This window comes from Monopterus albus, unplaced genomic scaffold (assembly GCF_001952655.1).
Source record: "Monopterus albus unplaced genomic scaffold, M_albus_1.0 scaffold32.1, whole genome shotgun sequence".
Classification (NCBI taxonomy): Eukaryota; Metazoa; Chordata; class Actinopteri; order Synbranchiformes; family Synbranchidae; genus Monopterus; species Monopterus albus.
In genome coordinates this window covers 1,001,626-1,015,178 of record NW_018127912.1, presented here as the reverse complement: position 1 = coordinate 1,015,178, position 13,553 = coordinate 1,001,626, and the positions used below count along the sequence as shown (strand labels likewise).

General features: G+C 42.5%; 1 protein-coding gene across 4 annotated transcripts in view; it reads left to right on the top strand.

The window, feature by feature from the left end:
* Window positions 1–13,443, top strand: part of LOC109958382 (microtubule-associated serine/threonine-protein kinase 1-like) — a 64,942-nt gene extending 51,499 nt beyond the window's left edge. For all 4 annotated transcript variants that reach the window (XM_020596955.1, XM_020596954.1, XM_020596956.1 and 1 more), the window contains 10 exons: window positions 311–433; window positions 612–721; window positions 4,251–4,414; window positions 5,109–5,353; window positions 5,590–5,847; window positions 5,954–6,186; window positions 6,591–6,713; window positions 6,986–7,122; window positions 7,980–8,167; window positions 8,431–13,443. In XM_020596955.1, coding sequence (XP_020452611.1) covers window positions 311–433; window positions 612–721; window positions 4,251–4,414; window positions 5,109–5,353; window positions 5,590–5,847; window positions 5,954–6,186; window positions 6,591–6,713; window positions 6,986–7,122; window positions 7,980–8,167; window positions 8,431–10,097 — 3,248 coding nt within the window. In that variant the 3' untranslated portion in view covers window positions 10,098–13,443. The remainder of the gene's footprint in view (window positions 1–310; window positions 434–611; window positions 722–4,250; window positions 4,415–5,108; window positions 5,354–5,589; window positions 5,848–5,953; window positions 6,187–6,590; window positions 6,714–6,985; window positions 7,123–7,979; window positions 8,168–8,430) is intronic.
* Window positions 13,444–13,553: the final 110 nt, after the last annotated feature.

Below are 13,553 nucleotides of genomic sequence, written 5' to 3'. Positions count from 1 at the left end.
TGAGAGCATCTTTCCTGGAAGTCTTTTGTAGACTGACACGACCATTTATTGGATGTCAGTTTGTGATTGGACATGTCAGATGAAGTATGAAAGGAAAAGACGTCTCATGTCTCTTAAAACATGTTTTCTTGATTCCTCTCTCCTCGCTATTGTAGCCTTGCATCTTTTCCTTGCATGTTACGGGGACGGGACTAAAACACAAGGAAAAGATGCAAATGAGGGAAACATGGATGCAATTAAGGGAACTGAGATTTAGCCCATACTGTTGCATGAACCTGACAGGTGGTTGTGTTTGTGCCCCTGCCACCAGGTGGAGCGTTTGAGGTGAAGCAGCACTCGTTCTTCACTGAGCTGGACTGGAACAGTATACTGAGACAGAAGGCGGAATTCATCCCACACCTGGAGTCAGAGGAGGACACCAGCTACTTTGATAGTATGTGTGTCTGGAATTATGTGTAACACACATCTGTTCCATCAATATTAGGTGTATGAATTGTACAATAACTTTTCTGCCGCCATGCCAGAAATGGCAGAACTGCACTTTTTCTTTTGAACCAACAGCTCATATATCTTACCTCCTCTCTCTCCCCCCTCCCTCCCTCTTCTGCCAGCCCGTTCAGATCGTTATCACCACATCAATACATACGACGAGGATGACACCAATGACGATGAGCCGGTGGAGATCAGACAGTTTTCCTCCTGCTCTCCTCGCTTCAGCAAGGTCTGACTTTGTCTCTCTAGCATCCTTTCTTCTTTCATCTGTTTCTCACACTCACTTATTCTGTTCTCCCTTTTCTCCCCATTATGTCAACTTGTTTTATTTTCTCACACAAACACTCAATCACTTGGCACTTGAGACTATTTGAAGGGAGTAGATGAGGAAGGAGAAAAACTAAAATGAGGTCATACTGTTCAGAAAGTGTCACCGGGAGGCTGGGCTCAGGTCTCAAGCCTGGAGTTCAAACACTCTAATTGGGCTGTTGTAACACTGTCCCCTCGTAGTCTTCTTGCCTTTGGTTTCTATTTCAAGCCTCTCAAGTCCATCTACTGTACCTTTAAAACGGAAGCCCCTATCCAGTCTGCAGATGTATGTTTAATGACCCGGCCTTTCATTTAGATTAGGTTCTGATCTGTGACTCTCTCTCTCTCTCTCTCTCTCTCTCTATGTGCCAGTGTGTTCTTTCTGTCACGCTTCTCCTCCGAGTGGGATTTCCCCCCTCTCTCCACTCCCCCACCTTTATTCTCTCCTTCTCACTTTCACCCTCACTCTGTCTTTCCATCTGCTTTCCTTCGTGTCTCATCTGGTCCATCCTCACATGTTTGGGTCGTGAGGTTGTGAAGGAGCGCTTCAGTAAAATGAAAATGCCTCAGTGCGGAGCCTATTTCAATTAAATGAGATGTTTTTGAAAATAGAGTTTAAGGGCTGTTTAGCAGCCTTAGTCAAGCAAAGCATGTGAACAAAGACCTCTGCTGAATGCACCCACATAATGAGGTCTGTGCTGCAATGATTAGTTGATTTATTAATAAATGCAGCAGCCTAACTGCTTGTGAAGATTTGTTGTTTTAGTTGTGGAATTAATATCTTTGGGTTTTGGACTGCTGGTTAAGGAAAAACAAGATGTTTAATAATGTCACATTGGAACGTTGTGACAGTGACTTTTCAGTAAAGTGAATAAAGCGGGCCTGCTGAATCCTGTGGCGAATTGCATTATTTGCACAGCTGCACCTGAATAAGTGATTATTCAAGAAAATAATCAGCAGGTTAACTGATAATGAAGTTACAGTAATTGTTAGAGATGGGCCTGTATCGATGTATCTGAAAAGCACAGAATGAAAGGGATAACTTGGCAAATGTGTTACTTTTTTCAGTATCTCAAGATGTTAAAAGACACAATGTTTAACAAGAAATTAAACAATAAGGTCTCAAAGACAAACTTTTGTCGTCAAACCAGTAAATTTATTCAGCAAAGTTCACTGATAAACCTAGAAGGTGTTATATACTACAGGTACAGCATGTTTACTTGTAATGTGAATGTCCCCACATGCTTTTTTGAGACACTTCATGAACATTTGTCTCATTATTCCTTCTCCTGGCTATTACTACAGCAGGGCCATAATGTTTTAAGGTATTAGCTCATTTAATATCAACTCACCTATTACTTCTGCCATATCTTTTTTAGTATTTGATTGTGGCTTATGTTTAGGACGTACTACATAGAAGCAATGGTTTTCATTCATATAGAATCAAACTACTTAACAAACAAGGATGTAATTGGGTGGTAAAAGGAATGAAAGAGGAAGTGCACGTCTCCTTTGTGCATGTGAGATTCTAAAATCCCAAAGGGTTTACAACAAATAATCTCACTTCAAAACAAAAATTTGAAGCAAACTAACACTGTATAAGTAATTGGCCAGCGCTTACAGCGGCTTTATTTTTTTATCAAATTAATTTACAGCGTTGTGATGTTTCTTAAATGAAATAAAGTAAGAAGCTGGCTCTGGCTGTTGTTATTGTTTTGGTTTTCCTCCTCCGGAGGAGACAGCTGTGTCTTCAGCTGATACTTGTTTCCATGGTGCGCTGCTTCCTTTAATCTAGCTCATCTTGTTGTCCTCCTCCACACAGCTTAGTTTTTCTGTGCCTTACTCTGCACACAATGGGAGCCTTACAGTGCAACTGTGTGCATGTCTTTGTGGACAGTGCTCACACATGGTGAACACATACAAGCTATGGTGATTTTCAGTGTCGTGTGTCATATTTCTTGTGTCCTTTTGTCTGTTTTGCCATGTTTTAAGTCATACACATATTAATGGGAGTCAGTTTATTTTCCTGTGAATGTACAAAGAAGCATATTGGATCTATTGTTGAGACTGGTGGGTAACGTTAAATGGTGTGCATGTGAAGATGATACACAAAGATTCTTAACCAAGATCTTAACTCTTAACTGAGCTCCTATAATAATAGTGACAATAGTAGGGTCTAGACCTTACTTTATGAAGTGTCCTGAGATTACTTTAGTTGTGATTTGGCACTATACAAATAAATATGAATTGAATTGAGCTTTTCTGGTATGTACATTGCCCAGTCACTTTATTAGGTACGCCTGTTCCGCCGGTTACATATGCAATTCTTTGCAACACTTCCACCTTATCTGTGTTTATGAAGCTCATATTGTTTCAGTATTTGGTGAAATTGTCATAAATGTATAAATTCAATTATATGTTTATTATTGAGGTCATAGTTAAAGGTGGTGATGTACTGGACTACATTATACTTGGAGGTGTCTCCCCAGCTACATACATGAGAAGGTCAGAATATTAGGAACACCTCTGAAGGGAAGTGGAAGTTTTGCATTGAAGTGCATCCAATTGTACAGGTGTGACTAATAAAGTGGCCGGGCAATGTATATTGCAGTATGTTTTATTAGAAAATAAACAGAAAAACAAGTGGCTGGATATAGATACAGATGTAAACTGTTACTGTGAAAGTACACACATATATCTATCTAATACAGTCAGTAAGTCCAAAAAGAAAAAGTTAATTGTACAGTATCTTCCATAAGTCTTACGACACTGTCATTCATTCATTCAGCTTCTATACTGTGCAACACTGTCATTTCCATTTAAAATGATTCCACATCTTTCATCAATTACATTAAAAAAGTACATTTTAGCTCTATGTCAGTCACTGAGAATCAAACAGACTCAGCTGTATCACTTAAGCAATAATCCCATCTGAACTGTAGATGTGGTTATAACCGGCTGGACAAGTAAAGACCTGCAGTAGCCATTATACAGTGCCAGTATATAAATACTGACTATTTCTTGCCAAAATACAAGGATTCCGAATGTTCACTTTGTCAATGTGCAAAAGTCAGACTTTTTCCATTTAATATTAAAACTCTATTGGAAACCAGAGCAGTAGTAGGTACAGGAGATTAGAAGCTCCTTAAGAAAGACCCAGGTAAGTTTTACTACACACTTTAAAGGTTGATGCCCTCAAATAAACATTTACTACATGACATCAACTGGCCTACTATAGAGCATCCATATGCAGCTGTTGTAAGCTAGATATAAACTTTTATGACCAAAATATATGGTAGACCAGGCTTATATCTGAAATCAATAATTACACAGACAATTGCATTATACAGCTGTAACTTGGAAATTGGTCTCACCAGCAATATTTACACAGAGCAGTTATACCTGCCAACAGACCAAAGGATTATTGACCTTACTGTGTCCCCCTGCAGGTGTACAGCAGCATGGAGCATCTCTCTCAGCTGGAGCAGAAAGCTACGACCTCTGTGTCCCGCCGGGAGCACAAGGGCCCACGGGAGGACAAGGTGACTAAGAGAGAGAGTCTGGGCAGCTTCAGCATGAGGGACAAGAGCTGGAGGACCGGATCACCTGAGATGTGAGTGATTCCTAAATGGCGAGGTTCAGAGGCCGAGTGTGGTAAGGTGTTCTTACATAAGTTAGGGCTGTGCATGTTCAGAAGGTGGTTTCCTGAAGTTTTTTGTTTTGTTTTCTTTTGGGTTTTTTTAGCAGCCAAGCAGTCACATATCCCACTGTGCATGAATAACTGCTTTTTGTCTCGCTGACACCAATTTTAACACGTGCTGTATAAAAAGAACCTTGTGTGAGAGTTCACACTCACTTTGAATCAGCAACAGGCAACAGATCCCACCTCTCCCAAGTTTGAAAAGTAGGAGAATGGAAATGCTTTGATGGTTCATATGTTTCACAGAAACCCAATATGCCTGTAATGTGTCAGTGTTGTTTGGATTTGTTATGAAGCTGCTTGTTTTCACTATTATTTCTCATAACTCTGTTTCACCCTGATCTTTAGAAAGTATATCCGGAACATTCAGGCGTAAAGTAAAATAATTTGCTTATACATTCTGCATTCATCATTTTAGAAAAATTGATACAGTGAAGGTGACTCATCACTTATTACCTTACATATTGGATTTTCCCTTCTTACATATCAAGTAGGAACTACTGTATCTGTATTATCTCACCTTTTGCAGCTACAGCTCATTGCAGATGTAAGAGAGGACGCAGTTTGTATCACCTTATGTGACTTGGTCATTGTCACTGTCTTGCAGGAAGCGCCTGTCTTGTTCAGAGTCTCTCTACATGGAGGGGGATGCAAGCCCTCCCCTGGGTGCTCGGCGACGCTTCTCAGCACTGATGGATACACATCGTTTTGCCTCACCTCTAGAGGCTGAGCCAGACTTCCTGTCCCGCCAGGTGACCATCAAGCTCCGTGGAACCTCACTGGATGGGACTTGTGTTCCCTCACCGAGCCTACTGGAGCAGAGGGCCAGTCTGAAAGAGATCAACGGAGCAGGTGTGTTGCAGCTGGAGGTCCCGCTGGTAGTGAGGACTGAGGAGAGGAAATGAATGAGAGGGCAATAGAGAAAGTGATAAAGACTAAAGCAGACAGAGTAAGCAAAGAGGTAAGAGGTGTAGGAGGTATGTAATTACTGTAGATGGCTACTGCTGAGTCAGTGGGTAGTTACTATTGCATTGTCATTTTCACCTCTTTAGTGCTGTTTCAAACTTATAGCTGTAATTTCCTCACAGACAAGCCCCCTAAACCCGGAGAGACCCCAGGTGTTACCACGACTATCACTACATTATCTCCTGGTCCTGCTGTAGCCACTCGTGATGTGATGACTCCTTTGTATGACCCTCTGGGGCCTCGGGCCACCAATGACCTGGTCCTTCGTAGGGCACGCCATCAGCATCTATCTGGTGATGGAGAGAAACGCAACTCCAGACCTGGCAACAAGGTCATCAAGTCAGCCTCTGCCACTGCCCTGTCTGTCATTATACCATCAGGTGAGAGGCACATGGAGAGAGCTGAATGAAACCCTTTAGGAAATATTAATTTATGGCGCAATAATACAGCATCTGTTTTCTCTCCTTACCCTCTCTCTGCTACCAGTGGAACAGCATGGTGGCTTCTCTCCGTTGGCCAGCCCCATGTCTCCTCACTCGTTCTCCTCCAACCCCTCGTCCCGCGACTCTTCTCCCAGCAGGGACTTCTGCCCTGTAGTCAGCGTGCTGCGTTCCCCCATTACTATCCATCGCTCTGGAAAGAAGTACGGCTTCACCCTCAGGGCCATCAGGGTCTACATTGGAGACAGTGATATTTACAGCGTGCACCACATTGTTTGGGTAAGAGACTTAAACTAGTAGGAACTGTTTGCAGATGTTTCGTACTGGAGCTGAAGTCACTGAGCTCACATTAAGAGAGTCTTGTGCTGAGACTTTTGGGTTTGTGTTTGGGTAGTCTGGCGTCTGCATTGCATACAACAACGAGCATTAAACAAGAAACAGATTCCAGAAGAGGAGGAGATTCCAGCTATTTGAATATGTGGTCTCTCTTCCTGTTCAAGTACTTTCAGAGTAATAAGCGTGCACTGATATTATCTACTGATCTGACAGCACACAGATATGGGCCATCTGAACTGAAAATGTTCAGGCTCATCTTGGGATTGATTGAAGTCTGAAATGTAAATACTATAATATGAATGTTTACATATATGTGAATTTGAGCTTGGATGTGTTGTGTGTATTAGCATGTGGAGGACGGCGGTCCTGCCCAGGAAGCTGGCCTGTGTGCCGGTGACCTCATCACTCATGTTAATGGGGAGCCTGTCCATGGTCTGGTCCACACTGAAGTAGTAGAGCTCATCCTCAAGGTAGGAGGCAGTACATCCCTTCATTCTCACTGTGCACTGGTAAAATCACTATTTCTCTGTGTTGTCCATTGCTGTTGAAGAGCAGCTACTTAGTTGTCTAAAGTTGTCGATTCAAACAAAGTATTTGCAGCCTCATCCAAATATATTCCAGACCAAATCTTGACTGACTAATTTTATGAATAATGGCAGTGTGTTAGCTGGTCGGTTTAGTTGCAGTAAATAACTTCAGCACTGTATCAGTGTAGAATTAATGCAGTGTCACTGCTCTGCAGAGTGGTAACAAGGTGACAGTGACAACTACGCCTTTTGAAAACACCTCCATTAAAGTGGGTCCTGCCCGCAAGGCCAGCTACAAGTGTAAGATGGCCCGACGAAACAAAAGGACCATGGGCAAGGACAGCCAGGACAGGTAAGAGCTTACACACAGGCTATGACAGCGGTACTGATCTCATGTTTCATTAACAGAATGTGGAGGGTAGAGGAGTTTGTCTTTGTATCTGGTGAGAGTACCAAATTAAGGGTTGGAGGTTTTCATGTTTTTATTTACAAATCATACTATAACACTAATTCTACATGTATATTAAAGCACAGTGTTATACTTCACAGTATAGTATGAATAAAAATAGCAAGTATAATCAATCAATAAATCACAATTTTATTGGTATAAGACCATTTATACAGGCCAGGTCAATTTAAAGTGCTTTACAAATGACTGACAAAAGACAGAATAAATAACAGTATATATAATAATGGAATTATACTTTACTGCTGACAATTTTCTAGTAGATTTATATTAATTTGAGTATACTGCAAAAATCAAGTTGCAAAGACTTGAAAACTTACATTTTTATCAGTTGTCACTGTTAATCAATCGGTATTTAACAGTTATAACTCCACTGGTCTGCAGAATCTGAATTTGATCATTTGTTTTTAATGCCAGAACAACTAAATACAAATGATCTTTTTTTCCACAATGTCTATGCTGTCCTTTGTCCTTGATTTTCCAGCTACATGGCTCATTAATGCAAGGTCACAGTTACTTGGAATGCAACAACAAGGAGAGTTTTCAAAACTTTCACACAGCAAAATAAAGCAACACATTTGCTGTGACTACAGTTTGTATATAACTTGTAGCTAATGTGCTAAATCATGCAAAACCACTGGTATTGTGAATTTAATAAATAGATGAATGGATGTTATTTCTGTCAGTCCTATTTCAAACTTTCCTCTCTCGTCCTGTCTTTTCGTTCTCTGCCCATCCTGCAGTAAGAAGCGTAGCTCCCTGTTCCGTAAGATCACCAAGCAGTCTAATCTGCTGCACACTAGCCGCAGCCTGTCCTCTTTGAATCGCAGCCTGTCCTCGAGTGAGAGCCTTCCTGGGTCCCCAACTCACAGCCTGTCTGCCCGGTCCCCGACTCAGGGTTACCGCTCCACACCCGAGCCCTCATACCTGGGTAGGATACTGGAATTTAACTTCTACTTGCAAGTGCTCAAAGAGAAATGCTCTAAGATCAATTCACATTATAGAAATGTTCCTGTTTAAAGCCTGCACAGAACACTAGCCATATTTTAGAACATGCAACTGAGAGTTTTCCAGCTTTAATTCCAAAATAGAGTATATGGCCTGGAGCCAGAAGAAGCCAAAATTCATTCAATTTTTTTTAATCAAAAGTTTATGTATTTTAAGTGAGGTTTTCTGCCTTCTGTGGTCCTTTAGGTGCCTCCTCACAGAGCAGCTCTCCAGCCTCTAGCACTCCAAATTCCCCAGCTCCCTCCCAGCACATGAGACCCAGTTCCCTGCATGGCCTGTCACCTAAACTCCACCGCCAATACCGCTCTGCTCGTTGTAAGTCTGCTGGTAACATCCCCTTATCACCACTGGCCCACACACCCTCCCCTACCCAGTCTTCACCTCCGCCCTTGCCAGGCCACACCGTGGGGAGCTCCAATACCACCCAGTCCTTCCCTGTCAAGCTTCACTCCTCTCCGCCGGTGGTACGGCCCAGGCCCAAGAGCGCCGAGCCCCCTCGGTCACCTCTTCTCAAACGGGTACAGTCAGCAGAGAAGTTGGGTTCGCCTCTGACCCAGTCCAGTTCCACGGGAGGGCTGGGAGGTCCACTGAGGAAGCACAGTCTGGAGGTGCAGCACTCTGAGTACCGTAAAGATGCCTTCCTCTGTGAGCTCGGGCTCCAGAGCCTGCTCGAGACAGAAGGGGAAAATCTGCCCCCTAATCCTCCACCCCTGCTCTCATCCTACACTACACCAGAGACTGGTATGCTGAAACCTGTGAGGAGACTAGGGAGACAAGAGTCACCACTTAGCAGAGAAACACTGCTGGCTGGGAGGGAGAGGGAAGAGAGGGAGAGAGGAAGGGAGAGGGAGAAAGACATGGACACAGGGACCGGGACAAGTCGAGTTGGAGCAACAGTCTCGCAGTCATCTTTAACAAGAGAACCTCAAACAAGTGAGCTGCCCTTGAACTTGCAAAGCTCCAGAGTGAGTGCAGAAACTACTAAAGTTACAAATTCTACCAAAGCATCAGGAAGTATAGGTAGTCAGAAGGTGGCTGAAAAGATCCCCCAGGGTCAGGCAGACTTAACTCAAAAACAACTAGACCCCAAGGCAAGTTTACTGTCTAATAGTAAAGATCTCCAGGAGCAGGTAGGGGGCAGAAGTGAACCAAAGCAGGAAGGTGACCACAAGAGTAGGCCTGGTTTACCTGATGCTCCCTTTACTAAGAGCTCTGCTGCTGCTCCAGATAAAGTGACATCAGGGCCTCTGAGCATTAACAAAACTTTTAAACCATCAGGTATGGGTGACAGCCTGAGACAGGCTGGAGCTGAGAACAGTGATTTAAGGACTCCAGACCTCGGCTCTAAAAGCCCCAAACTTCAAGCTCGGGTCCTCGCTCCCGTTGTTCCACCACATGGGCAGCCACTTTCGCTGGCCAAGGTGAGGCAGGGGCTCGGGCCTGTCAACTGCTACCGCGGAACCCTAGACTGGGAGGACAAATGTCGCCTGGAGGTGGTGGAGGAGCATTCGCCTTCCCCTTCTCCCTCCCCTACTGCTGTCACCCCCTCCCTCTGCGGGCCTTCTCTCTGTAAATCACGACCCATGTCCCCTGGTGACAAGACGAGCTTCGTTAGCCAGCTGACCACTGTGGCCAAAAACGTCCTCGGGCCAATCAAGCTCGGCTCCCAGGAAGGGGCCAAGAGCAAAGATCAGCAGACTAAGGCAGCAGAGGAGAAGCAGGGAGGCACAGCAGGAAAGTCTGACCCTCCTGCTGGAGGTCGAGTGGTTGTTGGAGCTGCAGTAGTGACCCAGAGTCCTGCTGGGTCATCGCTAGAGAAGGCTCCGACAGGTAGCAGCCCACCAAAAATGTGACCCCATGGGGTCCCTAAATAGAACTTTAGCTTAGAATACAAAAAAAAAAACCAACAAGAGAAATGCCTTTTCTGGAAGAACAGTGCAACAAAAGTCAAGCACTTAAAAAAAATGTACATTCCATTTTCAGAGTATATAAATTATTTATTGATTCCAGTCATTGACTGATTTGAACTTAAAACTAGGCGTTAAAGTGTACTGTAAAGGTGCATTAACTGTTGATTTTCTATTATAAATTATTTAACAACATAATGTGGAACACTATCAGATGTATACGTATGTGGGTCTACAGTATGTGAACGCATGTCATATGGTATGTACTGTACATGTACAATAGATACAAGTGGATCAAAAAGTGCTTTACCGATCAACTCATGCTGAATACTGTGAAAACCAAATCCAGTCACTCTGTTTTCAACCAGCCCTTTCTTCTTTTACTGCTTATCAATCAAGACAATGGAACAGTGGGATAAACGAAGGCACACTTGAGTTGTTATATTTTCTTCAGACAACACAAAAGACACACAGCATCGGTTTGGCTACAGTGGGTGAGCAACAAGCTCATTTCTTTCTTTCTTTGTTGATGTGCACAGTCAGACAAAGCCAGAGCAGGCACTCTGTCAGCAGACGTCACATCGAGCTCTGTCCAGCTCTGTCTGTCGCAGGGGATTATGTGTGTTTGTGTGTTTGTGCATCTGAAGTCACCTTGGGTCTGTTTCTGGTGGTTGAAGGCTGTGTCCTGCTGCACAGGAAAGCAAGGAGCAACACTTATCTCTCCTTCGCAGGAGCCCCACCACAGCCCTTTTCTCCCTCTACTTCTGACTACAGCCAACACACACTCACGCTCACGTTGCCAGTGGTAGCAATGTCAGCAGCTAATTTTCATGCATTTAAATCCCCTGTGCTTGATAAACTGGGACATGAGTGTGTTTGGGAGTGTCTGAGCATGTACATGTCTTTTCAAGGGAGAATTACATTCAGCACAGTTGACTCGGCAAAGGGTCACGACAGAAGACAACCTGGAACTGAACAGAGAGCTGCAAGGATCTGACAACACTTACAGGTTTTGCTAAATGCTTTGCTACTTCATTAGCAAATCACACAGGAATACAAATGATTACTTATGTGGGCACATGTAAAAAACTGTCATAAGCACAGTGACCCCATGTGTGGCCACAACAAGAAAAGCAGTCAGTCATAGCATGTAGCATAATGCATAGCATAATGTATTTGTTAAAGGGCTCTATCACTAGTGGATATGGGCATGGTTTATCACAGTGAAAATGTAAAAACAAGGTTTTCTATAATGTAGTCAGAGTGACTGTGTTATTGGATACTCCACACTCGATAGAATGGATTAATGCATTGCTCACGTGTTGTTATAAAGCCTACTGGTACAGGCATTTTGAATCAGTAATCTCAGCAGGAGTGCAGAGAAGGGTCAGATGTTGGCAGGACACAAACAACTACTGTTCCTCTCCCACTGATTGTAGTCATCACATCTGTAACACTACAGTGTACATAATCTTATGCAACTCAGTTACAGCTGAATGCAAGGAATTCTGTCACTAAACTGTTTAGTTTGTTTACAGTATGGACTTGGGTAACATTCCAGATTTGATTCATTGTTAAAAATTACATTCTGTCAGTGGTTTGATGATTTTTTTTCTTCTAAGCTCTACAAATGTAAACAACAAAGCAGAGGTTCAAAGACTGAAATGTCGTTTTTATCTAAAAGATACATAATGATGACAGATTAAAGGGAAAATGTCACTAGGTGAGTGGAGAAACATAATGAATGCAGACAGTGGCATGGTTTGGGTCACTGCAAAATCAATACCAAGTTGTTCTGTGTAATCATCCACAGGGCACAAGGGGTCACTAAGTGGTTTGATGAGGATGAAAATGATGTAAATTATAAGCTGTGGCCTTTACAGTCACCAGATCTCAACCCAGTTGAACAACTGTGGGAGATTACAGAGGCAATGTGTTAGACAGCATCTCCGCCACCATCATCAAAACACCAAATGAGGGAATATCGCTTGGAAGAATGGTGGTAATCCATCCAGTAGACTTCAGAGACTTGGAGAATCAATGCCAAGGTGAACTGACGCTGTATTGGTGGCATGTGGTGGCCCAGCACCTTTTCCTTTCATTTGCCACCGGTCTTTGTGTTGAGCAACCAAATGGGAAGTTGTTTATAATTTATTATATTGGCAGCTATTAATACAAAACATTGCTCAATGTATCTTTTTATGCAATATAAATAGATTTTAATCTATTTAAATTTAAAAGAAGGATTCTATTCACAGTCCATCCTTGTTCATAATAATGTTTCATGAGGTACCAGTGATGTTCCGCTCCCCAGTAACCAGTACATGCATTAGCCAGTGTGTTTTTATTCAGCATGGTACTCGACTGCCCTCCAGTGGTTCACAGTGTCCACTGTTCAACATGTTTCCATAAAGCATTTATTAAAAATCCTCTGGGATGAGAGTTTGTGTAATGAAGCCCAGAATGCTGACTTAGTGTAGAATGGATGTTATTAGCCAGAAGCTTACTGAATATGCATTTATGTTTCTGATGACAAAATACTTGCAGTAATTATCAAATGAACACTTGAAACACGGATCCCTTTCTTTTCTGTATTCTTTATGTGACTGTTAATTATATCTTCTGGAATAGGGATTAATGTTTTTCAGTATACTGTGTCATACTGTACTGATAGGAAGGAGTTTTTTTATATCTTGATGTAACTAAAGGAGATGTCAGGTTAGCTCTGATCACCTGATTAAGACAACTACCTGCAATGTAATCTTATACAGCTCACTTTCAGGTCTTTTGCCTATCAATAGTGTCTGTTCAGAACTAGTGTTACATGTTTGACCATTTCAGGGTTTTTTGGTTTTGTTTTTTTTTTTGTGATTGACAGAGACAGTAGTAAATATGCACTTTATTTTAAAGAAAATCCTCATTTACTGTTATTTCCAAGTTAATTTGGAGAAAAAGTAAATATATTGTATACAAATATGGATTCTACAAATGAACACGAAAGTCCAACCATATATAACATTCCACATTTCTCTAGTCACTGATAATGTGTTTATTTGTATCATTGGGGCATTTTTGTTTGTGACAGATGTGATTCAGATGCAGACACCTTAAGTGCAGCATAATAAAAGTCTGAGATTTGTTCCAAACCTCCCATCTTTCTGACTTTTTTTCCCCTTCTTCTTAGATATTGCAGGATTACTGAGTAGTCTTTCTATTCAGGGGGAGGCAACAGTGCGGTGGGTAGAGCAGCCGTCTCCTGACTGAAAGGTTGAAGGTTTGAATCTCGGTGCCTGCAGTCCACATGTCAAAGTGTCCTTGGGGACCACTGTCCTTCTGGGAACAGACCCAGGAGCCAAAGGGCCCAAGAGTTAACATTTCTATTTGGAAAGTGAATCAGCTTAC